Genomic DNA, 25,898 nt, shown 5'->3' with positions numbered 1-25,898 from the left:
ACAATGTCGGTAGTACATGCAAATAAACAATGTTTACTCTGTGTTATCTGGACCGATAAATTCACGTTTATTTGTCAGCATTCTTACCTATACCTGACTGAGTTCTGCTTCCGGTTGGTGGGCGGAACTAACAGAACGGCAGTTTCTTTCAGTTTTTCCTCTCCGTTTGCCCTAAAACACTTGACGCATCTGATTATGCCTACCTCCGTACTATATAGTAGGTGAAAAACAGTATGTGAACAGAGTAATATGTATAATACATTCATAGTATTCATAAAACAGTAGGCGAAAAGAACCCGGATGACCTACTACTTCCGGTGAGATTCTGAAGTGCGCATTCATTGGACACTTTACTATCCCATGAGGACATTTGTGAAGTAGAAGTGAAGCAGTTGTGAAGTAGGTCACATGATAAAATGACGGATGTGGTACGTACTAAACGCATTCTTATAGAACACACTTTTTTTAGTGGTCGCAAAGCAAATGTAGGACCCATCTACTATATAGTATGGGATTTTGGCCGCAGGAACTGTGTCGATGTCATCCAGTTTGAAATTTTGACTAAAAACAGAGAGGTTTTTCAGATTTTCTATTGCAGCGTTCTTTTTGTATTTAAGATTATTTGGAATCTTCAATGGAAACCGAAAGTAACTCAACGCAAAACATTTACTCTTTGAATTCTTGCACCCGGGAACAAAACAAGTTGACACCACTGAAACTAAAAGTTTCGTAAGAAGTATTTCCTACTAAAGCAAGGCGCTCTCAAGCGTATCCATAGCAGACTGGGAGTGGACTTGGATAGAAACATGCACAATGCATTATGGGGTGTTGAAGTTTTCCTACTTTTTTTTTTTTTTTTCAAAAGGGAAGACAACAGCCTTTTTTATTTGTTTTCTCTAGTCAGGTAGCAACCAATTTTATTTATTTTCAGTATGTCTTTAAGGTTGGATGTCACATTGTCATAATTTGTCATCAAAATGTCATGATTACTTTTAACACTTGCAAAGCATTTAAATTAGGGCTGTCAAACGATTAATCGCGATTAATCGCATCCAAAATAAAAGTTTGTTTTTACATAATACGTGTGTGTACCGTGTATAATTATTTTCTATATATAAATACACACACATGCATGTATATATTTAAGAAATATTTGCATGTATATACTGTGTATATATATTTATATTATATATAATTTATATTATAAATAAATATTTTATATATAAATAACACATTTTCTTAAATATATATATGCATGTGTGTGTATTTATATATAGAAAATAATTATACTCCATACACAGACATAAATTATGCAAACACAAACTTTTATTTTGGATGCGATTAATCGCGATTAATCGTTTGACAGCCCTAATTTAAATATAAATACAAGTTTAATTAATTTGTTATTTGTTTCAAAATGTATTTATTCATTTATTTAATGTTTAAATTAGACTTTAAATCCAAAAATGTGTATGTGTTCTCAGATGTTTTTTTTTTCTCACTCTTGCACACACTTGAAAAGAGAACTAAATAAAAATGTTTTTTCATGTGTAGTAATTCTGAATCTTTGGATAATGGATAAATGTGTTCTTGAAGATGTGTGTACCAGTCTGTTGAATCCGAGCGCACGCAGAGCCTGTTTAAGGGCCGAGAGCTTCTCTCTGCTCTGAGGACATGCAGTAGCTACTGCAGGAGTTTCCCCAGGAGCCGCTGTGCTCAGACACCTGAAAAAAAAAAGAAAAAAAAAAAGAAAAAAAAAAAGATTTGTGATGATTTAGACTGCCATCTTGAAAAGAGCAATTGGTGTGGGACTTTAGGAGCGCTAAAGTAAGACTGAGATGTTCAAACTGTCAACGACATACTCACAAATTCAAGTCAAAGTAAGGTGAACGTTCAATTTTTAATGATAACCTTCCATTTTACCCCAATGCATGATTTGCTGAGGACACTTGGAGTCACAGAGAGTTTAAAACTGGATTCACCCAGTACACTAAAAAAAGCATTTTTTTTAAGATTTACGAATTTCAATTGTGTAGTAAACTTTCATCCAATTGCATTGAATAATCCATATTCATAAATGTAAACATTTTCTTTTTCTGTTTTTACCTATGAATACGAATAACAAACTTAAATGGTCCGTTTCCTTGTTACATTAAGATTTATACAAAATGTTTCATTAAGCTCTAGTTTTTTTTATATAATAAAAAAGTCAAATCTAAACAAGGGAACAAATTAGTTCAAAATTGCCACGATTTACTAAAATGCTGGAACAAATTAATAAATTGTGGTAACAAATTGTTAATTTGTGGCCACGATTTAACAAAAACAGATGAACAAATTATTTCAACATGGCCACGATTTAGTAAATCGAGGGAAAAATTACTATATTGTGCACAAAATGTACTTAAAACCAAACAAATTAGTTAAACGTGCTGACGTACAAGTTAATCGTCGGAATACTTTAATTTGTGGCCATGATTTCCTAAAAATGAGAACAAATTCTTAATTTATGGGAATGAATATATATAGTTTGTGTATTATTATACTCGTATATTAGTGCTGGACAACGGTTAATCGCATCCAAAATTCAAGTTTGTGTTTACATAATATATGTGTGTGTATTGTATATAATTATTTTGTATATATAAATACACACATATGCATGTATATATTTAAGAAAAATGTGTTATTTATATATAAAATATTTATATATAATATAAATTATGTATAAATATATATACAATATATACATGCAAATATTTCTTAAATATATACATGCATATGTGTGTATTTATATATACAAAATAATTATACACAGCACACACACACACAAATACCATGTAAACACAAACTTTTATTTTGGATGCAATTAATCGTTGCACAGCACTAATATTCCCATAAATTAAAAGACCACGAATTCACAAATATTGCCAATATACGGAGTTTTTTTTTTTTTACAATATTTGACTACATGTTAAGATTTGGCAAGGGAGGTCTTGGGGGAAAAAAAGGTGTTTCTCATAAAAACAGCATGAAATAACATGTATATCTACATTGCGTGTGTTACCTGTGGGCTAAGACATTGTTTAGGTATAGATTACTCTTCTCCTCTGCTGAAAGCCCCTCAGCCATTAGGTAGAAGATGTTAAAGTTCTGCTGATGCGGTGGCATGCAGATAACCCTCGACTTCTCCAGCATATAAGTGTACAGACGGCCTAAACAGTGAGAGAAGAGTGGATAGATCATCTTTGTAAATATTAGTAGAGCAATTGCACCCTCTATAGGTGAAGGATGCCAGATCAGAAGTCCTCTACTGAGAGCTAACACGATGTATTAGTCCTGTATTCAAGCAGCACTATGAATAAGCATAAAAACTGCAGTCAAAACAACCTCTGAGCAGAGTCCTTCTCTTCTCGCAGTACTGCAGTGAGATCAGCTTGATGAAACGGCTCGCTGACGAGTTCATCTGAGTCTTAGCATGGCCAAAAGCTTCCAAGATCACATTCACCTGCAAACAATGACAGAACAATTAAGAAGTAAAGAGTCATTGGCATAGTGGACAGGCATGCAGTGCCGCGATATACCCCCAGCTTTTATTATTATAGATTAATCGTCTGATTGTGGTTATTATACAACCCAATTATTTTAGATAACCACAATAATTGTGCAGCTTAAAATTCAATCACATGTTGCCATCCAGGTTAGGAAAATTTAAGCGCATAAAGAAATGTCATAAAACAAACAATATTTATATATATATATATATATATATATATATATATATATATATATATATATATATATATATTTATTTTTTTATTTTTTTTATACATACATACGTATACATTTATAGTTATATATATTTTATATACACACATACGTATACATTTATGTATATATATATATATATATATATATATATATATATATATATATATATATATATATATATATATATACAGTACAGGCCAAAAGTTTGGACACATTACTATTTTTAATGTTTTTGAAAGAAGTTTCTTCTGCTCATCAAGCCTGCATTTATTTGATCAAAAATACAGAAAAAAATTTAATATTGTGATATATTATTACAATTTAAAATAATTGGTTTTCAATTTATTATACTTTAAATTATCATTTATTTCGGTGATCAAAGCTGAATTTTCAGGATCATTACTCCAGTCTTCAGTGTCACATGTGACATCCAGTCAATCACATGATCCTTTAGAAATCATTCTAATGTTCTGATTTATTATGAGTGTTGGAAACAGTTTTGCTGCCTAATATATTTGATGAATAAAAGGTTAAAAAGAACTGCATTTATTCAAAATAATAAAAAAAAAATTCTAATATAAATCTTCTTTATTATCACTTTTTATCAATTTAACACATCCTTGCTGAATAAAATTATTGATTTATTTAAAAAAAAAAAAAAGAAAAAAAATTACTGACCCCAAATTACTGACCAGTAGTGTATATTGTTGTTATAAAAGATTTCTATCTTGAAACCATTTGCTTCTTTTTTTTTCTTTTCTTTTTTCTTTTTCTATTTTTTATTCATCAAAGTATCCTAAAAAAGTATCACAGGTTATGAAAAAATATTAAGCAGCAGAACTGTTTCCAACTTTGATAATGAATCATCATATTAGAATGATTTCTAAAGGATCATTTGATAGACTGAAGTAATGATCCTGAAAATTCAGCTTTGCATCACCGAAATAAATGATAATTTAAAGTATAATAAATTGAAAACCAATTATTTTAAATTGTAATAATATATCACAATATTAAATTTTTTTCTGTATTTTTGATCAAATAAATGCAGGCTTGATGAGCAGAAGAAACTTCTTTCAAAAACATTAAAAATAGTAATGTGTCCAAACTTTTGGCCTGTACTGTATATATATATATATATATATATATATATATATTTTTTTTTTTTTTTTTTTTTTTTTTTAATTGCTGCTTGCAGCTATATTTATTATTATTATTATTATTATTATTATTATTATTATTATTATTATTATTATTATTATATTATGTATGATTCCAAGAATAATATACACAAAACACAGTATTATTAATAGGCTTACACTGAACAAAATTGAATTTATTTAAATTATTTATATGACAATTAATCTTCAGCGAAAAATTCACGATCGTGACAGGCCTGAGATTCCAACGTGGACTGTCTCAAACCCTAATGAGCTGCCTACCTAGACAGCATTAAGGCATTTACAGAAAGATGATAAAGCACAAAAAATAAATAAATAATGCGTGAGCCATTTCCCCACCCACAATTTAAAAGTCCTGTACATTAATTCCACTGTCATGCCAGGTCTTTGGCTGAGACATCATTTTTATAGGTACTTTATTTGGTGCCAAATTAGAAATAATAATTGCTTTGCTGTGTATTTAATCATGAAAATACGTTAATTAATAGTGTGTGTGTGCTGTGAGTGTGAGAGAGGGAGAGGGAGAGAGAGAGAGAGAGAGAGAGAGAGAGAGAGAGAGAGAGAGAGAGAGAGAGAGAGAGAGAGAGAGAGAGAGAGAGAGAGAGAGAGAGAGAGAGAGAGATCATGTGACGTGATATAGAGGATATAAAGCTGCCTTTGGCTGTGCATTTTCTATGCCCTTCCCTTGCGAACTTCTCATTCACTCGAATGTGCATCATTCTTTATGATGAAACACCCTAAGCCCTTGATCACTTGGAATCCGCAATGGAGCAGATGTATTATTTATCTTTTTTATTCCATTGTATGCTTAATATAAAATATAGAAATATTACACTTAGCTATACATATTATGGTTAAATGTCAAAATAACTCCAATATCATACACTAGACGAGTTTTGCAGGTCGGGGGGAACGACCTGCTGTGACGTCACAATCATGTTGTACTGTGAAGTTTACATATTGAGTAGACTTGCTCCCTCAGTCAAAATAGAGTGGTTGAGGGTCTGTCCTAATATACTTCCCTCACCGAATTCAATTGAAGATGAATGCATTTCAAAATGGCGACGGGGATTCCCCTGAGGGGAAGTGCTTAGGGAAGTTAGCGAGTGTATGTCTGTATGTATGCAGAGGTGGACAAATCACTTCCTTACTTGAGTGAAAGTACAGATACTACTGGTCAAATATTACTCCGTTACAAGTAAAAGTTGTAAAGGCCGATTTTACAGAAGTACTTGTTTTAAAAAGTACTTAAGTATCAAAAGTACATGTCAATGCATTGTTTTATTATTGTTGCATTGTTTTATGTAATACTTGCAGTACCTTATGCCTCTGAAGCAACCTAGTGAATACACCTAACAGTTAGTAGTATCTGTGGAATTAAGAGCTACCACCCCAACAAAAGTAGTACACATCTATGTGTATCCATTCATGCACATTTGAATCATGTGGTCTGTAAAAATCCAACCTGGTTAAAAACCCAGCAACACAACCATAGCTGTATAACTGCCCAACAGCAACACTGCTTTAACACACAGCAAAACAGAAAGACATATTGCCATGGATGCGCACACTGCGCCGAGGATCTGTCTTTGTTTATTTTGCCACCAGCCAATTCGCGTTCAAAGAAAATGATGGGAAATCGCTGAACTTCACGACACGTGACCCTACAAGAGTGATTACTGATAGGCTGTCTGTCACCTGCAAAAAAAAATCAATCACGTTTTAGAGATGAAAAAAAAAAAATCATCCCCTGACTGACGTTAGTACCTTCTACTCAAGCCAGACCTTGACAGAAATGTAGTGGAGTAAAAAGTTCGATATTTGTCTTTCAAATGTAGTGAAGTTAAAGTAAAAAAAAGTAAAGTACAGATACTCAAAAAGTGTCTTTAAAGGCACACTATGCAGTCACTATGCAGAGTCGCTGTGGAGTACTTGTATTTAACGTTACTGTCGTAAATACCACTCACGCAGAGCCGTCTCTGCACTCTTCCGACCGCGCTTTCTTCGTTTTCTTCGTCGACTCTGCCATGATTCACGTCTGAAATGCGTGCTAGTGTCTTCCATAGAGGCTGCTTCATATGTTGTTGATGTGACGTCGTGCCGTAAAGCAAGTTGTGATTCTCGCCAGATTTGTCGGGGCGCCACCTGTTGTATTACAAATTTAGTAAATGTTTAATTTAGGTTGAAGACTTTTGATTTTAGTAGGGTCAGTTTCTAGCTAGAGACTCCGACCAGTCCTGTTTTCTCTATTGTGTTTTAAATGAGTCAGATCACTGAGATTCTCACCTTTCGGAGCCCAAATGGCTTTCGGAGCCCCTGGCCCAGACGTTGAATTGTTAGGTTGATTGGATTAGCGGTAGGGGAGACTTTCACCTTTTGTCTTTAATGGCTCTGGGATGGCTCTTGGAACCGGAGTTCGTGGCCAGTATCAGCATTTGAATAGTTAGCTGATTAAATTGGACTGGTAGCGCTCTCAGAGTAGGGTGTGTTCTTACTTCATTTGCATGCTTTGTTCAGAGTCTCCGCCTCTATGTAATCCCTCCCCCTTGGAATGTATATAACTACAATGCATACTGTATTAGATTTAGATTGTTGGACGAACTGCAGCAACGCTCAATAAAGAATAACTTCTGTTTGAACGCGATCCCAACGTCTCCTGGTCTTGCTATGATGAAGGAATAAAGTTTCCAACACACCTCTCAAACTTGCATTGCTGGTTTTGCAGCTGTTATATTAAGGTACAAATCTTGCATAGTGTGCCTTTAAGTACAGTACTCAAGTAAATATACTTTGTTGCTGTCCACCTCTGTATGTGTAGGCTCACAATGCCACTGTGCTCATGAAGACACATAATATGGGCATTTGACACTTGCTTCCACCAGGTGGCGGTAAGTCACCATTGATAAAATGTGCTCATTAGGAGACAAAATAGTGTTGAGATCTCACACACACACACACACACACACACACAGATGAATTCAAGTGTAATAATGTCACCCATTGCTCCGGGCCATTAAACCACTCTAATAGTTTCTGTATGTGGATATGATGTCTTGAGCTAACAAGAAATGGCTCTTTCTTTGAGATTCAACCATAAGCACAAACTGCCTGCCTCAGGCTTTTGGATAGTCATTCAAAGCATCTAATTCTCCCATGAATAAGAGAACAACAGCTGTTTGAGGCTATCATGACTGAAGGATAACCAGAGTAACTGAAAGCACATAAACACCTCCAGGGTCAAGATAAAAGAACACGTGAGGAAAACCAAAGCTAAAATACTGAACGTTAACACAAGGAGTACATAAAACATAATCATTACATAAAACAGCGTGTAAGCTACGCAACTGTAGATTTATGGTTAAAAAAAGAAATAAGAAAGTAAAACTTTACAACAAGATCCCATTAGATAATGTTAGTTAATGCATTAACTAAACATAACCAACAATGAGGATTTAATTTGTTACACTGTTTATTAATCTGTTAACATTAGTTAATAAAAACATGGTTACACTATTTTAAGGTGTCATTGTTACAGTGTAATTTTATATTTAAGTATTGTGTAATATTAATTAACAACATGTTCTTACTATAGGTTTAGGGTTAGGATTTAGTTTAGGGTTAGTTGCATGTAATTATGCATAATTTACTGTTATTACTATGGTAAGTACATGTAACATATGTAACAAGGACACTGTAAAATAAAGTGTTACCAAACATAACTGTTCATTGTTAGTTCACGTTACCTCTGGTCCATTAAATAATATTAACAGATACAAATCTTGATTTTAATAACGTATTAGTAAATGTTGATATTAACATTAACTGAGATTAATAAATGATTTAGAAATATTTTCTTAGCTAATGCAGTTACCTAATGTTAACAAATGGAACCTTATTGTAAAGTGTTCCTGAAAAAAAAAAAAAAAAAAAAAAAAGAAAAAAAGCGATTAGCTTAAGGATATTTTACATGTTTTTTTTGTTTTTTTTAAATAAGTTTGAATTATTTTGTAGCTCAAATAAATCTTTTTTTTTTTTTTTTTAAAGGTACTGAACTTTTTAAAAATGTAAAACAAAGAATACATTTTTTTTTAATTGTGTTGTGGACCAAATGATTACAAAAGGCAGAATCATTTTAACAAGAATTTCCTGTAAAACGTTTCTCCTGTAGATGCATGTTGTGTTCATTAACAGACAGGACAGACTTACATGCTTCATCCGAGGCTCTAAAGCGAAGCCTTTGGGACTTGAGCGAACAGCCAGGTGTTTCAGGATGTGCTTACAGGCCACAGACTTCCCAGAACCACTCTCTCCACTAGACAAAGAAAAACAAAGCGATAAAGGTGAGAATCTCAGTTACTTTTAAAATATGTTAAAGATAGCACAACATATACCAATATTATGTATAACTATTTTGATATGTTGAAATGTTCCACTGGCCAGTTGTGGCTGATTTCTGGGGCCATGGAAGAAGTTGTGGGTGAGTTTTGGTCTGCTTTCGGCATGGATCTGGTGTAAAAGCTGGCAAGTAGCTTTTGGGACAATCTTGGGCCGTATGTGGGCCAAAGTCGCAGCCGAAATTTAAGAAGATTTGGCCCAATATCAATTTGCTATCTGGGTTTAATATATTTTGAATAAAACTTTTTGGGAAATATCTGTTGAAAATATATGGAATAATATACAGTAAGTTGGAAATATATGGATATATACATTAGGGGAATCTGCTTAAAGTGACAGCAAGAAAAGAATAACTTTTAGGTAGCTTTACAGAGTTTGCAAAACACTCTGTAAAGCTGCCTAAAAGTTCCTCTGTCAGTGTAAAGACAAGACCAAAAAAACAAAACCAAGAGAACAGTTGACTTTTTAAAGACCTCTGGGCCGGCGGTATCCTAGTGAATGTGTGTTCCTGTCAGCCTCTTTTCGGTTTACCATTGGGAGATCTTATAGTTGGTCAGGCAGCCGTTTCACTGCTCTCTACATCACTCCATCATATGAGATGATTCAGTCAGCCTACAGCAATATACTGTACCATCAAAAGCCTCATGACTCAAGACTAAAGATCCCTGACCTCTGCCTGGCCTGCGGGCATCTTTCTCCTAAGCAGGATTCTGACCACATGATATCCATCATATCAAACACACTGCTTGGAGATTTGTTCAAATCACTTGTTCTTCTGTTTTAAACATTTAGTCGTTTTCTCCACCATATCTATACTATATCTATACTATATATTTACTGCCTCTATGATGATTGATTGATTGATTGATTGATTGATTGATGCGTTATATTTCTCTATACCTCTTTAATTTTGTGACACTGTCCATAGTTGGTTTCATAAGCCGCGTTCAGAAATCTGGTGAACTGCCTTGCTGTCTACTGCCTACATAGGCAGCATCCCAATAGAGGAAGACAACAGATGCCACAACCGATTCCAACAGAGCTTAAAGTGAGCATGTTGCTTAGCTAAATACTCTATAAAACATCCTAAAAATACACATTACACACAAATGTTGGCTGACACAGTTCACTTTGTGAAACTTTTGCTTTGCCATCACAAGAATACATTACATTTTAAAATATATTAAAATAGAGTTATAGTACCGTTTTCCAGTATTTTAGATCAAATAAATGTTGCCTTGGTGGGTATAAGAGAAGTATTATGCCTACCATTAAAAACGTATGCCAAACTTTGAAATGTAGTGTAGATTTAAAGGGGTGGTCGAATGTGATTTCACTTTTTTAACTTTAGTTAGTGTGTAATGTTGCTGTTTGAGCATAAACAACATCTGCAAAGTTACAACGCTCAAAGTTCAATACAAAGGGAGATATTTGCTTTTAAAGAAATCAATTTCTAAGGACTACAGCAAACGGCCGGTAGGGACTACAAGACATTCCTCCAGGGTTAGTGACATCACTAACCCCAACATTTACATAAACCCCTCCTCTGGGAACACAATAAATAAAGGGGGCGAGGCCATTTTATGTTGCTTTGGAGAAGAGTTGTTGTGGTAGTAGAGTGTCGTTGCCGCCATGCCGTCGAAACGCTGTTATTTTCACCCAGATTGCAGGTCCACTTTGTTCAGTCTTCCTAAGGACGGTGGAGTTACAATTTATTTTTAACTCAGTCCCTCATAATTTTTGGAATGTTTGTGGTTGTTGTCGTTTATGTGATCAGTGTATCAGTGTCGGGGGGCTTCATAGAACCTGGAAATCATCTGACCGTTTTTACAAGGAGGGACAGAGCAGTGTAGAATAATGGTTAAAAATGTGAAAAATAATGCGATTTTTTAAAAACGAAGCATGAACACATGTTACAGTGCACCCCACAAACACAATCAAGCCTTCGAAAAAAAGGTGTTTTACCACCCCTTTAAGAATTAAGTACTTTTATAGTTGATATTTCTTGCTAACTCGTATATTAATCTGCCCAGAGTTGGTCAAAATGCCATGATTGTTTTATTCTCAATAAGACATGCATAACCTTGTGAAACAGCCTTTGCATCAGATGCACATTTACTGTATGATGCCATATTGCTGTCTAGGTAGGCAGCAGATTTCAGGAAAGAGCTAATGAGCTACAACAGCTTTTTCAAAACTGTGAATGATGTGCACTATGCAGGATATAGATATATTATATATATATATATATATTTTTTTTTAGTGTTGATTTATTTTTCAGCAGTATGTTTACAGGGTGTTAATCGACACCACGGCTCAACTACTAACAAGGGCTTTGGTAGGTGTAAATCTTGTCTCGTTACTGCGTACATCCCACTTCATATTCTTAAATGTACAGCAACTTTATTAATTACATACGTTCAATGTTACGACCTCTTAAAACGAGCCATAAAGCACAGTCAAGGGGCTCGCAGTGATAACTACCGTCTCCACATGCGGCGTAAAGAGCCGGGATCCTTCCAGACACCCGCGAGAGAGAGTGAATGGAAGAAAACAGTCTGAGCAGATGGTTTTAAAAGGTCATTCGGCCTCCCACTAATCATTTTCTGGAGGGTCTGATGCCTTTTCTTCACATTTTTTCATTTCTTTTTGGGAAATCTATTCTGGGTTGTAATTGAACTCAAGGGCGCAGTGCATTCCTGAGCCAGTAGCAAGTAGGTGTTTGTGTGTGTGCTCGTGAGCCTCTTGAACCAGCATTCCAGCACTTTTGTTTCCCCGGTTCTGTAGTCACTAGAGCATGGCCCTCACCTGCGGGACGAGCGTGCGTGTGTGTGTATGTGCACGTTTGTGTGTGTGTGTGTGTGTGTGTGTGTGTGTGTGTGTGTGTGTGTGTGTGTGTGTGTGTGTGTGTGTGTGTGTGTGTGTGTGTGTGTGTGTGTGTGTGTGTGTGTGTGTGTGTGTGTGTGTGTGTGTGTGTGTGTGTGTGTGTGTGTGTGTGTGTGTGTGTGTGATGGATAGCCCACGCAGAGAGGGCATTAAAGTAGCTGTCAGATCCTCTCTGGCTCAGTGAAACCCAGGATTGGGCCAGTGGAGGAGCATCAGAATGTGAAACAGGATTTAATTGTAATCAGAGATGACCGGAGTGCAAAGCAGGACAGAGTGCGGGCTACACCACTGCCACTTCATCCATTAATCTCCCTGAGAGCTTTTAACAGGTTTGGATTTACACCGTCCCCGGCACATTTGTCTCCGTGACAGCGTTTAGCGAGAGCCTCTCGGGCGATGTAGGAGTCGCTATACCAAAATGAGGAAAGGCATTTCTAATGCGACCTCATTTGGACCTCTTTGCCAGAACGGGATCACTTACTGAGCTGCAGAGCGCTATTTTAAAATACAAGCTGGTGCATAAATGACAGAAGGTAGAAAATGTCCCGTGGAATGCATTTGGTAGCATCTGGCCAAACATCTGGACATCTTTTACGGTTACAGGGTTCCCACACCTTTTGACCAATACATTTCCAATTTTTTTTTTCTTTTTTTTTTTTGTATACTTTTAAATAAAAAGTTCTTAATATATACGTATATATGTAATTCATATGCATTTATGTATATATATATATATATATATAAATAAATAAATATAAATGCATATGAATTACCACAACTTCAACCAAATGCATGTATATATTTAAGATAAATGTGTTATTTATATATAAAACATTTAAATATATTATATATTATGTATATAAATTAATTTGTGTAAAATATTTGCATGTATATACACTGTATATATTTGCATGAATATACACTGTATATATTTGCATGCATGCATACATGCATACATTAAATATATACATGCATATGTGTGTACGTTATATATACAAAATAATTATACACAGTACACACACACACATATTATGTAAACACAAACTTTTATTTTGGATGTAATTAATCACGATTAATCGTTGCTCAGCAATTATATTATATTATATTATATTATATTATATTATATTATATTATATTATATTATATTATATTATATTATATTATACTATACTTGTGTCCACTTACCTGCTTTTCTCCTAATCAGTAACAATCAATGGGTGAATGTTAGGTCACCTCATTAATATTAATACCTCATAAAGCTTTTATAAAGTTTATAATTTCAAATTATCCCCTCATTCAGATCATTTCTATGCACCTTTATTTACACTGGACAACAGTTTGAGGACATGCATTTTGTCAGTCTTTGTTATTTAGAGCGTAATATTGCATCCACCTTGAAGGGGAAGTTTTGTTGTTTGTGGTTTTTTACTTTTTATAGGTGTTTTAAAGAAAACTTTCAGTTAATTAATATTATATATATATTTATTTATTTATTTATTAATTATTAATTGTGCAAGACATGAAAAGGTGAAGAATGAATGACAGATGTAGCAGTGTTATGCATGTCAGTGGGCGGCACCTGATGATGAAACACTGTGGGCGTCGCTCCTGCAGCATCATGTGATAAGCGCGCTCAGCTGAAGAGAAGATATGAGGCGGGAGAGAGGAACACAGACGACCACTGGAGCTCAGATACAACTGACTGACCTGAGAGAGAGAGAGAGAGACAGAGAGAGAGATAAGCATTACACATTTACATAACTCTGCTAATTTCCCATGACCCGTGCTTGTTAGTATTGCGATTCTTCAAACACTCTGGTCTGGATTAGTACTAAACCTTTAAGCATTAAACTCCTGCAGCTAATTAAGCCTGAGGTGCTTAACATAAAGACTCTTTAAACACTCTTTAGACATTTAAAACTTTATTTTGTAGACAATTTCAGGTCTTCGTCTTAGGTTTGCTATCTTCTATTGCCTTTTGTAAGTTAAGAAATGTAATCTTAAAAAGAAAAATTCTAAATGCGACCAAAAGTAATTACATCATTGTGATATTTGCTTATGAAATTCTGACTAGTCTTTATTCTTACATCTACAACATGAATACTGAATTGTGATTGGTCTTTTCTTACTTTCATTTATTTAAACATTTATAGCCACAGCACAGAAACTTGATCCTTTGGTCCAGGCAATTCAAAACAAGACGCTGAGCATCATGGTGACAGCTAAACGGCTTTGATGCGAATTTCACTTACACACACACAAACACACTGCGACACTGCAGATTGAGAGAGTGAGAGAGACAGGGTATATATGTTTCTTGTTTGTTTGTTTATTTGTGCTTTGTGCAATGCTTTGGCAATATGTACCCAAATATGTACCCAAATATGTCATGCCAATAAAGCAATATGAATTGAGTAAAAACATGACCCTTTACCACTGAGACACAACACACACATACTGTACACGCAAGGGCACAGGAAGGAGAGAGGAAGAGAGAGTTGCAGGCTGTGTATGAATCACGGAAATTGCAGCCTTAAAAGGCAGTACACGGAGGTCAAAAATTGACCAAATGTATGAACACCACATCCATATGTGCAGAAGGCTATTGTCACAGGGGCTGTTTACACCTGACCACTTCATGCGTTTTCTGAGATCGGATAGCTATCCGATCGTGAAAAGACCAGGTGTAAATGCCCTCCGAAACGCATTCGAGACGGATTTGAATCCGATCGCTCAAACCACTTCAGGAGGTGGTCTGGGCCGCATTCCAGACGAAACTGGTCAAGTGTAAATGCATCTGGTTGTTGAAACCACAAATTGTACTCTTCCCAAAAATGCTAAAAAAAAATAAATGTGTGAGTATGTTATAGGCTATATGTAATTGCAGTCTTTGATTTTGAAATTTTGGCTGATGATCAATAAAATGCAGCTCATATCTGTTGCTTTCGGTGACGTGCACTCCATTAAATCTGCATATAGCGCGGGAATTGAAGATCGGATTTAAATCCGTTTTGCAAAAACACATTTATGTGACCAGGTGTAAATGGAATCGTTTTGATAAATCAGATAGCTATCCGATCTGAGAAAACGCATGAAGTGGCCAGGTGTAAACAGCCCCATAGACAAAGTTTGTATAATATTCGGTCTACTGCTGTGAAATTCCTTTATCTGGTTTTAGAAGGCAGCATACAGTAGATGAACATTTCACTTTTCGCTTATGATATCCCACAATCCTGTGCATGGACAAAACAACAGACACACACACACACACACACTCAACCACAACAAAACAAAATAAAACAAAACAAAAAACAAAACAAAACAAAACACAAAACAAAACACAAACTGAAATCAAACCAAAACATAAAAAGCAAAACATAAAAAGCAAAACAAGAAAAAACAAAAAAACAAAAAAAAAACACTGAAACAAAACAACAAAACTGAAAATCAAACCAAAACATAAAAAGCAAAACAAGAAAAAAAAAAAAAAAAAAAAAAGAAAAAAAAAGGACACGCCCCCCCCCCCCCCCCCCCCCAAAAAAAACCTAAACAAAACAAACAGCAAAACAAACATTAAACACAAACTGAAATTGAATCTAACATTTTATTCTAGTTAAAAGTTAGTTAAAAATGTATTTAATAATATTTTAGTTTAGTCAGTATAGTTTGGATTTTAGACCGAAGTAATTGGAATTTATTGAAAATTAGCCTCACTACAGCTTCACTTGGACAGTTTGAAGGGACAAGATGGAGGCTGTGCACTGAAGGACAGAGACTGATATACAGACCCTGGATTAAAGTATGTGATAAAGGGGGTCAGGTGATGTAACCTGAGCATGATGGTGGTCTGAGGCCATCACAGATGATGCTATATGTTCTTCTCTTTCAATGCGTCATTCTGCCTCTGAGCCCCAATCTGGGGGACACACAGGACAAATCATGCCTGAAATGAGTCTCTGATGCAGGGTGCCAACAGGGGACAGACGCCCAAGCGGACCCACTGCATATCATTTATAAAGTGTGTGTGCGTGTTCTATCTACTCCTCTGCTCCCCTTCACGTGCCAATAAAGCGTTACGCCGGACAGATGGTCATCTTGTCATCTTTTATTTTTCTTAGCGGTGGGCAGCACATGCTGTGTGTCCCTGATGAGCGTGTTCTCATCAACTCTGTCTTTCTGTGGACAGCCAGCTGTATCTGAGGAGACGGCAGTCGGGCTTGAGAACTTGAGAACCTCTAACAATATCGAGGAATATACAGAAATAAATAGAGGAAGGAGGGGAGAAGATCTGATGGGTAGATGAAGAGGGCACAGGAAGTGGGTGCTGTATGTTGAGTAGGCTATCACTGTCAGGAAGGACATGAATAATTTATCAGAAGATCAAGTCCTGTTTGAACTAGATGTGTAGCGCTGCGCTTAGTGTGTGAACTAGAGAACAAATCAAAAAGGCCAGATATACAGATTCTCTAACTCATACTGCTGATGAATTGAATATTGATTTTATTAAAAAAATAAAAACACACACACTTGTCTTTACTTACGAGATTAGAGTAGATGGGCAGGTCCTTGTAAGGGTTAATGAGGAGAAGAATGTGTCCAATGTACGTCTGAAAATACAGAGAATTTGAGTTATCATGTAAACAGTGACAGTCCATCCTATTGCACACAAATAATGACAAGAACTGCCTGAAATTAGTAGTTTCAATTTGATTGGTCGGTGCTACGCAACTTCTGGGAGTCGGGGAACACCAGTCTCCTTCGAAATGTTGTCACATTTGCTGGGTTGATGAAATGAGAGGTTTTGAGGAAGAACTAATCACTGTTTTTGAGAGAGACTGTAAGATTAACAGCATAACATCTTATGTCTGAGCCACACAGTGGTGGTCAAAATTATTGGCACCCTTGGTAAATATCATTCATCACAATAGGTAAAAACAAAGATTACAGTTCTGATGTGCAGCGAAAGCTTGTATAGCTACATGAAAGTGACTGTAAGAAAATAACTAAAACATTGAACATTTCCACCATCAGGGCAATAATGAAGACGTTGCAATTAAACCGGAGATGTTATGAATCTGCCTGGATGATGACATGTGACTATATTGTCTTAATGCATGGCGAGGAATATAATTGGAGTGGCCTAAGACTCGACAAGAATCATGGCTTGAGATTTGTGAAAAAAATTAATTAGTCTTGGGGTCAGAAAGACTAAACTCCACGGAACGGGTTCTATGGTCAGATGAAACTAAAAAATAGCTTTTTGCCAGTAAACCCACCTGACGCATTTGGTGCATGCAAGCATGCACGGTTAAATATACAGCTTTTTGAGGCCCTATTTTTCTGCTGGAGGTCCAGGACATCTTGTTCAGACACAAGACATCATGAATTCTATCAAATATCAACAGATAAAAAATAATAATAATAAAAAAAATATCACAACCTGGCTGCCTCTGCTAGAAATCTTCTAATGGGCCGTGGTTGGATCTTCCATCATGACAATGATCCAAAACAAACATCAACATGCAAATGTGTCACTGAGCACAAAATGAAGGTTCTGCCATGGCCACCCCAGTCCCCTGACCTGAACCCTATAGAAAACTGAAGAGGAGAGTCTATCAACATTTGAAGGATCTGGAGAGATTCTGTATGGAAGAATGATCTGCAATACAATACTATTCAAAAGTTTTTTTAAGGTACTTTTATTCAGCAAAGATGCATTAAATTGATCAAAAGTGACAGTAAAGTCATTTAAAATATTGAAAAATATTGTTTTTAATAAATGCTGTTCTTCTCAACTTTCCATTGACCAATTAATCTTGAAGAAAGTATCACGTTTTCCACAAAAAACTTTAAGCAACACAACTGTTTTCAACACTGACAGTAATAAAAAATGTTTCTTGAGTGCTAAATCAGCATATTACAATGATTTCTGAAGGATCATGTGACACTGAAGGCTGGAGTAATGATGCTGAAAATTCAGCTTTGCCATCAGGAATAAATTTCATTTTAAAATGTATTCAGATATTTTAAAATGGTAATAATATTTCACAATATTACGTTTTTCACTGCATTTCTGATCAAATAAATGCAGCCTTTGGTAAGAATAAGAGACTGCTTCCAAAAACTTTTGAATGGTAGTGTACTTATGTAGTTCTTCCATGTCAATGGCATCACCTATTTCAGATAAACTCACCCTTAAACACAACAGAAAAACAAAATCTAAACTGTATCCAGCGGTTATGATGGCACTCATGAGTCCCAAGGGTTTCAGTACATGCCAACAGCTAAGTTACCTCTCATCAGGGTCACCAGCCTCAATCCTTGCTCCTGGTCAGAATACTCAATAACAAGCCTTATCACCAACACCACTGCAATGCCTCCTGGGAATAGAGGGCCAGATTGCTGCTGTATAGTCTAGTGAGCTCTCAAGAGCAACCTGAAGGTCAATTACCTTTTAGTCTTAGTTTCACAAAACATCTGATGAATACTGGCATACTTGGGCTCTTTCTCAGAGGATCGTAAACACGTCCAACCTATTTGCTATGACAAGACTCAGAAAAAGTGAGAGCATAGAGATTCCTTTGTTGGTGTGGAGGTATACTGGTCCATATTAGAGAAGCTTGTATCAACATCTAGAGGTGAATGGACTAAATAAGCAACATCAGACAGGACTTCTCATCTGCTGAGGGAAACATGGATCAATTTCCTCTTACAAAGTGCATGTCTGGCATCTCTCACTCTTTCCATCTCATCCTAAACGATCAGTAACCATCACCATCTCGATCCATCATTGCAGTAATGACAGACATCATTAGACCCCATTACAGTGTAACACAAAAGGCCCCATCTCTGCTCTCTCCCTCCATATCAGCAGGGCGACTTCATTATGCCCCATTGAAAAGTGTGGGAATAGCAGTGGCCATTAAGCACAGATTTGGCTCCGGTCATGAAGGAGCACAGTGTGTAGTCGACTGCCAGGCATTACGGACCGCAGGCCTGTTTGAACGATCCAAGTAGAGGTGGGGGATGAATATAGAGATGGATTTATTTCTTTAATTGTGTTCTGATTGATTCATAAGAAAAGAAAACTCTCCTTTAGGACAGAACAATTCATCCCACATGAAGAGAGGGTGTATATGCGTGTGACTGTAAGAATGGATGCTCTACTGAGTTGTTCACGCTGAGAATTGCTCTTTTGAAAAGAAAAACAAAAGTAATGTACCGTGCAAACATGTACTGTAAACTAGGTAAAGGTACATCATGAAAAACACAAACTCAATCCTAAGGGCCCTATTTTAATGATCTAAGCACATGGTCTAAAGCGCAAGTTCACTTAGGGCGTGTCTGAATCCACTTTTGCTAATTTAACGGCGGGAAAAATGTCCCTATTTTCTTAATGAGTAATGGGTGTGTTTTGGGTGTAACGTGCAATAAACCATTCAGAGTCTCATCTCCCATTCCCTTTAAAAGCCAGTTGCGCTCGCACCATGGCGGATTGCTATTTACATGACGGAATTTGATAGTGGAAAGACTGAACTCCAGTGTGCATACGGATCTGCTCGTGCGTGAGGTTAAAGCGTGCAAGCAGACCATCTACGGGACAAGTCGGATTCCACCATATCTTTATATACACAAAAATAATATTTTACATTGTAATCCCTTTATTTTTTATATTTGGCATATTTGTATGCTGCTGTGCATCCCTGTGTGTGTAATAAGCAGAGTATTTGCGCGTTGTGCACCCGCCTACGGGCGAACATTACTAATGCACATTACTAACAAAAAATAAGTAAAAAATACTATTGACTTTAGACCAGGTTTTTGTTGGTCAATGGTGCAGTCTATTTCAGTTGCCTCAAAATAGCAAAGCGCCAACAATGCGCCAGAACACACCTCGTTTTCAGACCAGCACGCCCATGTACGCACAACTGGGCGAAAATGCATTTGTTATTTAAACAAATAGGCGCAGGTCTAGCAAAACAAAAAAACACACATTGCGCCAGGTGTATGATAGGCACCTAAGAGTCAAAAAAAGGTAGCAAATGCTCATAAATCTAAATCACCAGTGTTTGAAGAAAGAAATGTAAATCGCAGAATATGGCCCGTTAAATATTAATAGTAGTAATGCAATTGGCAGTATCCATGGTGGCAGTAATTGAAAGGAAACTGATTCACTGCATCCGAATATGCCTACCTCCATACTTTATAATAAGGCGAAAAACAGTATGCGAGTCAAGTAGTATGTCCGAATTCACAGTATTCATAAAAGAAGATTTGTGAATGGAGGGGAAGTGATGCAACTGAAGCTGGTAGGTCGCATGATAATGACAGCATGGCGAATGTTGTCAATCCTAACATCCGGATTACATTAATACTACACACTAAACAATTTTTTTAACGTATACTTTTTTTTTTTAATCGCATATACAGTATGCGAATGAGTTAGTACCATTGTAGGATTACAGTAGCATCAAGACATGTAGTAAACGTCAGAGGCCAAGATTTATAGCAGCAACAGTCATGGCAGTAATAGTAGCAGTAACGACAGCAGCCGTTAACAGAGAGTCAATGTCTTTTCATCTCCCCAGGGCTGGCTCAAGTCTTTGGCCTGAATACAGTGAGACCTAGAGGGCTGCCATCCAAACACCAGTCCCTGGCCACACTACAAACAGAGGCCTTGGCCGCTCTCCAAGACCACAAGACAAGAGATCCAGCAGCAATGAGTGTGCGAGAGGCACACTGGACCGGATGGCTTGGGGAAAGAGTGTATGATAGAGGCCAGAATCCGGATGTCGCCTCCCTCAGAGTGGGTTAAAACAGAGAATGAAGGGCTCTTGCTGGAGGGGCTAGACTAAGGGTTGGAAAACCAAAGGCAAAACAAAAGCCTAATTATAGTATATGTGTTTGTATATTTACATACATATATCTGGTCGTTGGCGAAGCGCTTCTGCATCTCGTAGAGCAGGCTGCTGTCCGTGAGCTCGCTGAGGGATGCAAGGTCATCATTAGGGGCAGGAGGCATCAGTTTAACCTGAAACACATTATCATATACATAAAAAAAAAAGAATAATAAATAAAATCTCCATTTGTGTTCCACAGACACACAATAACAGCATTTGGATTTGGAATCATACAAGAAACGTAAATAGTTAATGTTAATCTTTGGGCAAACTATTAGGTGAACTATATTTTAATAAAAGCCCCTGGTTTTATTGTGCATGACTCATCAGGGCACGTTATTATAAAAATAGGTAACAATTTAGTTTAAGGTCCAATTCTTACTATTAACAAGTTGCTTATTAGCATGCAAATTACTATAATATTCGCTGTTTATTAGTACTTATAAAGCACATATTAATGCCTTATTCTGCATGACCATATTCTACATTCCTAATCCTAACCAATCCCTAAATTTAACAACTACCTTTCTAACTATTAATAAGCAGTAATTAGCAGTTTGAGGCAAAAGTGATAGTTAATAGTTCATTTTTTTAGACTATTATGCTCACCAAGGCTGCAATAGAGTAAAAATCTGTAATAATGTATAATAACCATTTTCTATTTTAATGCATTTCAAAAAGAAATGTATTTCTCTGACGGCAAAGCTGAATTTTCAGCATCATTACTTCAGTCTTCAGTGTCACTTGATTCTTCAGAAATCATTCTAATTTTGCTGCTCAAGTAACATTTCTTCTTATTATCAATGTTAAAAACAGTTTAAAACATTTTTTCAGGATTCCATGATATTATGAATGTTTGTATTGTTTGTTTGTTTTTTGAACAATTGAATGCACCATTTCTGAATAAAAGTTATTTCTTTCAATAAAAAAAGAACTTACTGACACCAGCAATTTGAACGATAGTGTAAATGCATTGTGATTACATGTCATGTTGTCTTATCAATAAAATGGTAAAAGAAGTGGTAAAGTCCACTTTCTGCTTCCTAATACGCACCCATACACTCAACTTTCAGCTCACACAGCACTGCATGCCTGAGAGTAATGGAACCGATTTCCTCTGTTTCATCAGAGGTCAAGGGTGTGTAGGGTCAGAGTGTGCAGTGGGATAGATTACTAATGCTCTCTACATCCAAACTATGACTGATTCTACTCACTGCACACCGACAGCGAGGCAGGACTTTCTCAATGCATTGATCCAAAACCTGCCTTGGTGAGACGGGATCTAAGTGTATTAGATGTTACTCATTTCTCTTTATTACCCTTTAGAAAAAAAGACAAATTACTCAGAATGTGCAAGACCAGAACAGAATACAATTGCTCTTTGCAAGTGGAATGAATGGGATCGGATCAGTTTTATACTGTAAATTATTGTGGCTATGCATTGAAGCTATGCTTTAAAACCTATGACTTTTTTTTACACATTCTTTAGGATACAATTTCCCCCAGATAGTTCTCATCTCTCCTCTGACCTGTTCCAGTTTTCCTGCAGTGCTGGGATACGGTCCATCCAGCCCGTTATCAAGTGAAGGCTGCTGTGTCAGAGCTCCTCCTGAGTCCCTGAACATGGCCTCCTTCTCCAACAAACTGTCCCTTCTAGAGATGGGTAGAGCCATAGTCGCTCTGAAGGAAGGGAGAAACAAATTAATAAAGCCATCTTTGCTGCATCTGAAGTGGCATTTAGTTGTATATACAGACTGTTTAATGCAGCTCAGAGGTGACATGAATGCATTTATACCTTAATTGCATAAATAATGATATGAGATGAATGTTTTAAATATAAAATTATTTTAAAAAGGTACTTTAAATATGAATTTAAAACCACCAGTAGCTGGTCTTAACGAGCAAGTAATTAAATAATTCAACCGATTCATTCAAAATGGCTGATTTATTCAGGTAATAAGCACGTGACTTTATGAGTCATTGAATCATTCGCTCAACTGATTCGTTCAAAAACTCTAATTCATTTAGTAACAAAACACCACTGTGTGTTGATCAGAGATGCACAATGGTTTCGCTGTGGCTTTGTTTGAAGCTATTTTTTCTTGCAAAATGAAGCAATATTGTCTCTAAAATAAAAGTCACTTCATATTAACATCTAGTTTATTGAACTTTTGTATAAAATCAATCACATTTGCAGCTGTACTAATATTTGGGGGGACTTTAATATTGCCTAACTATTTCATGTTCTAAATATAAAACACATGTACTCATACAGGGACCTTTTTTGTCTTTTGCTAGTCATTTCTTGATGTCGTCTGAATTCTCTAAAATCTACAGTCCATGGACTGGCCAAACATTCACTGAATCAAGAATAAAGTCTGTAAATAACTACTATACATACAGTTTTTTTACAGGCAGGTTGTTGTCCTGGTTGACCTCTGCGCAGTGCTCTTCTGATTGTGGAGACGGGACCGAGGGGTCTGTCTGTCTCTGTACCCAGAATTCCTCTGCTCTCATCAGCATATCTGCAATCTGCTCAGTAGCAGCGACGTCTGAAAAAAACAAAAAACAAAGTCACAGTGGGTCAATGTATAAATCATCTTACTGGAAGTCAGAAGTGACTGTAACAGAAGAGCTGATGCAAGCCAAATATAGATGAAGTTGACTTCAAAGAGACTTATTTTATTTTTAAATAAAGTAAAAATCTTCAACATAAGAAAAAAGGCAATATTGGTTTGGAAAGGCAACCTTATTTAAACATTCCTTTTTGGGTGAACTATTCCTTTTGAAGGAGAAGGCAGACAGTTTAATCTTTTCAAAATCTGACAATTATTAGTGACTAAAGATGGCATTTATTATGTCATTTTGAGCCATGATTTCCCCTGGGATCCAATCAATGTTCTCCCTCATTCCCTCTGTATGTCTCACCCCCTGCTGTCTCTCGCATGGATCTGTCCGTTTTGTGACGGGCATTGAGCCCTGCTGCAGATTGATCCATCTGTGCTCTGATTGGGGGGGACGGAGAGACAGATAATCCTTCCCTCCTAAAAGAAACCCTAAGAGAGGATAAGGGACCAGCCTTTTCTCTTTCTGAAGAGAAAGAGAGTGACACCCAAAAGAACAATCCTCCAATCGCACACATTCTCTCAGAAAGTCAGATATATACCACTGCTCTCTAAAGAGACTTTAAGTGAAAAGAAAGGATTCACTTTGGCTCTGCGTTTCATCCCAGACATCCTTGAGTTAAGCCGGGGTCTTAGAATGAGCTATTGATTAGAGTCTGAGATGCGGAGCGCTGGGGAAAGACTGATCTAAAGAGACTGATCTAACACCTTGCTGGAGGTTTAGTACGAGGCGCACGAGTCTCTGTCTTGCAAGCCAAGTAGCACACTGAAAGAGTGAGATCATAATCAATAAGTTTGTTGTTTTCCAGTAAAAAAATAAATAACTCTAAACATCCTCAAGATACTTGAAGCAAAATTGCATAAGATACTAAGACTTTTCAGGGAAACGTGCTTCTTGCAATATGTTTTTTTTTCTTATCCCATTGGCAAATTATTTTATTCTTGATAACATTTTTTTTTTTCCTCTGAGGTTCCTCAAAACAAAAATAAACAAAAAAAATATATTTTCTAATAAGTGAAGTACAGTGCTGCATTTAATTTCACAAGCAAACAGGGCTATTGCATAGTAGTCCTAGGCATACTAATAAGAAAACAGCACATTTAAAGGGTTGTCAAGTCTGCGTATCAAAAATACCCCAATGACCATATCTAAGATATCAAAACTACAAATTTGCCAATTCCAATTCCATACATAAAATCATATTTTACAGTCACTTGTACTAAGTGAAAACCACTATCACAATGATCATAAACAGCTTAAAGGCTCCCTAACAATGGCCACCCTTCACAAAACTTAACATCTAGCACAGTGTTATCATTGGAAGAATATAAAATATTTTAATATAGTTTAAATATAGTTTAACATCACATTATATGTAATGTATACTGAAAAATGTATGTTTTGATTTGTTGAAAAAAAAAAAAAGCAAAAGGACAATCCCAGAAGTCCCTGCATTTCATTTTTAGTTAATTAATTAATTAATGTTTACAGCATTATTTTAGTGTTGTGTGTTACCCTGATGGTGTTTTGTGGTTGTTATGACCATGTGCACCATCTGTATGCGAGTATTGGTCGTCTTTTATGGACATTCAACTTACAATGCATTCATATCCATCGTGGGGCTTTTTTTTATTTTACCACCTGCATTATCAATACATTTTAAATTAAATTAGTACATTGGTAGTTGATTGATATGTTAACATTATATCGATGACATAATATGGTTATAAGTTGTAAAATATACAGGCACCAATCCATCCCATAATACCTGTAACATTGTGACCATATTTTTATGATGAATGTCTGCCAACCACAGCTGCCAGATTTGTACCATATATATATATATATATATATATTAGGGATGAGCGAGTACAGCATTATCTGTATCTGTATCTGTATCTGTTAACCATATGAATTATCTGTATCTGTATCTGTACTCGGACTGGGCGGGGCCTAACCCGGAAGTGGGCGGGATTTAACCCGGAAGTGGGTCGGGTTGACTTGAAATGGGTGGGGCTTTAACCGGTATGTTATTTTAAGCATGCAATTGATATGGGTTGATCAGAAATTGTTATATTTATTGCTGATTAGAAAACTATTTACATGACAGCATCAGCATTGAGCTTCAGATCAATGGTTT

General features: G+C 36.1%; 1 protein-coding gene across 7 annotated transcripts in view; it reads right to left on the bottom strand.

Annotated features, from left to right (window-relative positions):
• myo16 (myosin XVI) overlaps nt 1-25,898 on the bottom strand; it is a 231,488-nt gene that overhangs the window by 85,006 nt on the left and 120,584 nt on the right. For all 7 annotated transcript variants that reach the window (XM_079881644.1, XM_079881643.1, XM_079881645.1 and 4 more), the window contains exons 9-17: nt 23,535-23,685; nt 22,663-22,813; nt 21,154-21,264; nt 16,775-16,840; nt 13,813-13,940; nt 9,159-9,264; nt 3,391-3,508; nt 3,068-3,215; nt 1,607-1,724 (exon numbers count right to left, since the gene is read on the bottom strand). In XM_079881644.1, coding sequence (XP_079737770.1) covers nt 1,607-1,724; nt 3,068-3,215; nt 3,391-3,508; nt 9,159-9,264; nt 13,813-13,940; nt 16,775-16,840; nt 21,154-21,264; nt 22,663-22,813; nt 23,535-23,685 — 1,097 coding nt within the window. The remainder of the gene's footprint in view (nt 1-1,606; nt 1,725-3,067; nt 3,216-3,390; nt 3,509-9,158; nt 9,265-13,812; nt 13,941-16,774; nt 16,841-21,153; nt 21,265-22,662; nt 22,814-23,534; nt 23,686-25,898) is intronic.

This window comes from Squalius cephalus, assembly GCF_949319135.1.
Source record: "Squalius cephalus genome assembly, chromosome: 9".
Classification (NCBI taxonomy): Eukaryota; Metazoa; Chordata; class Actinopteri; order Cypriniformes; family Leuciscidae; genus Squalius; species Squalius cephalus.
Note: the sequence above shows the minus strand (reverse complement) of the source record. Positions and strands in the feature narration are given on the sequence as shown.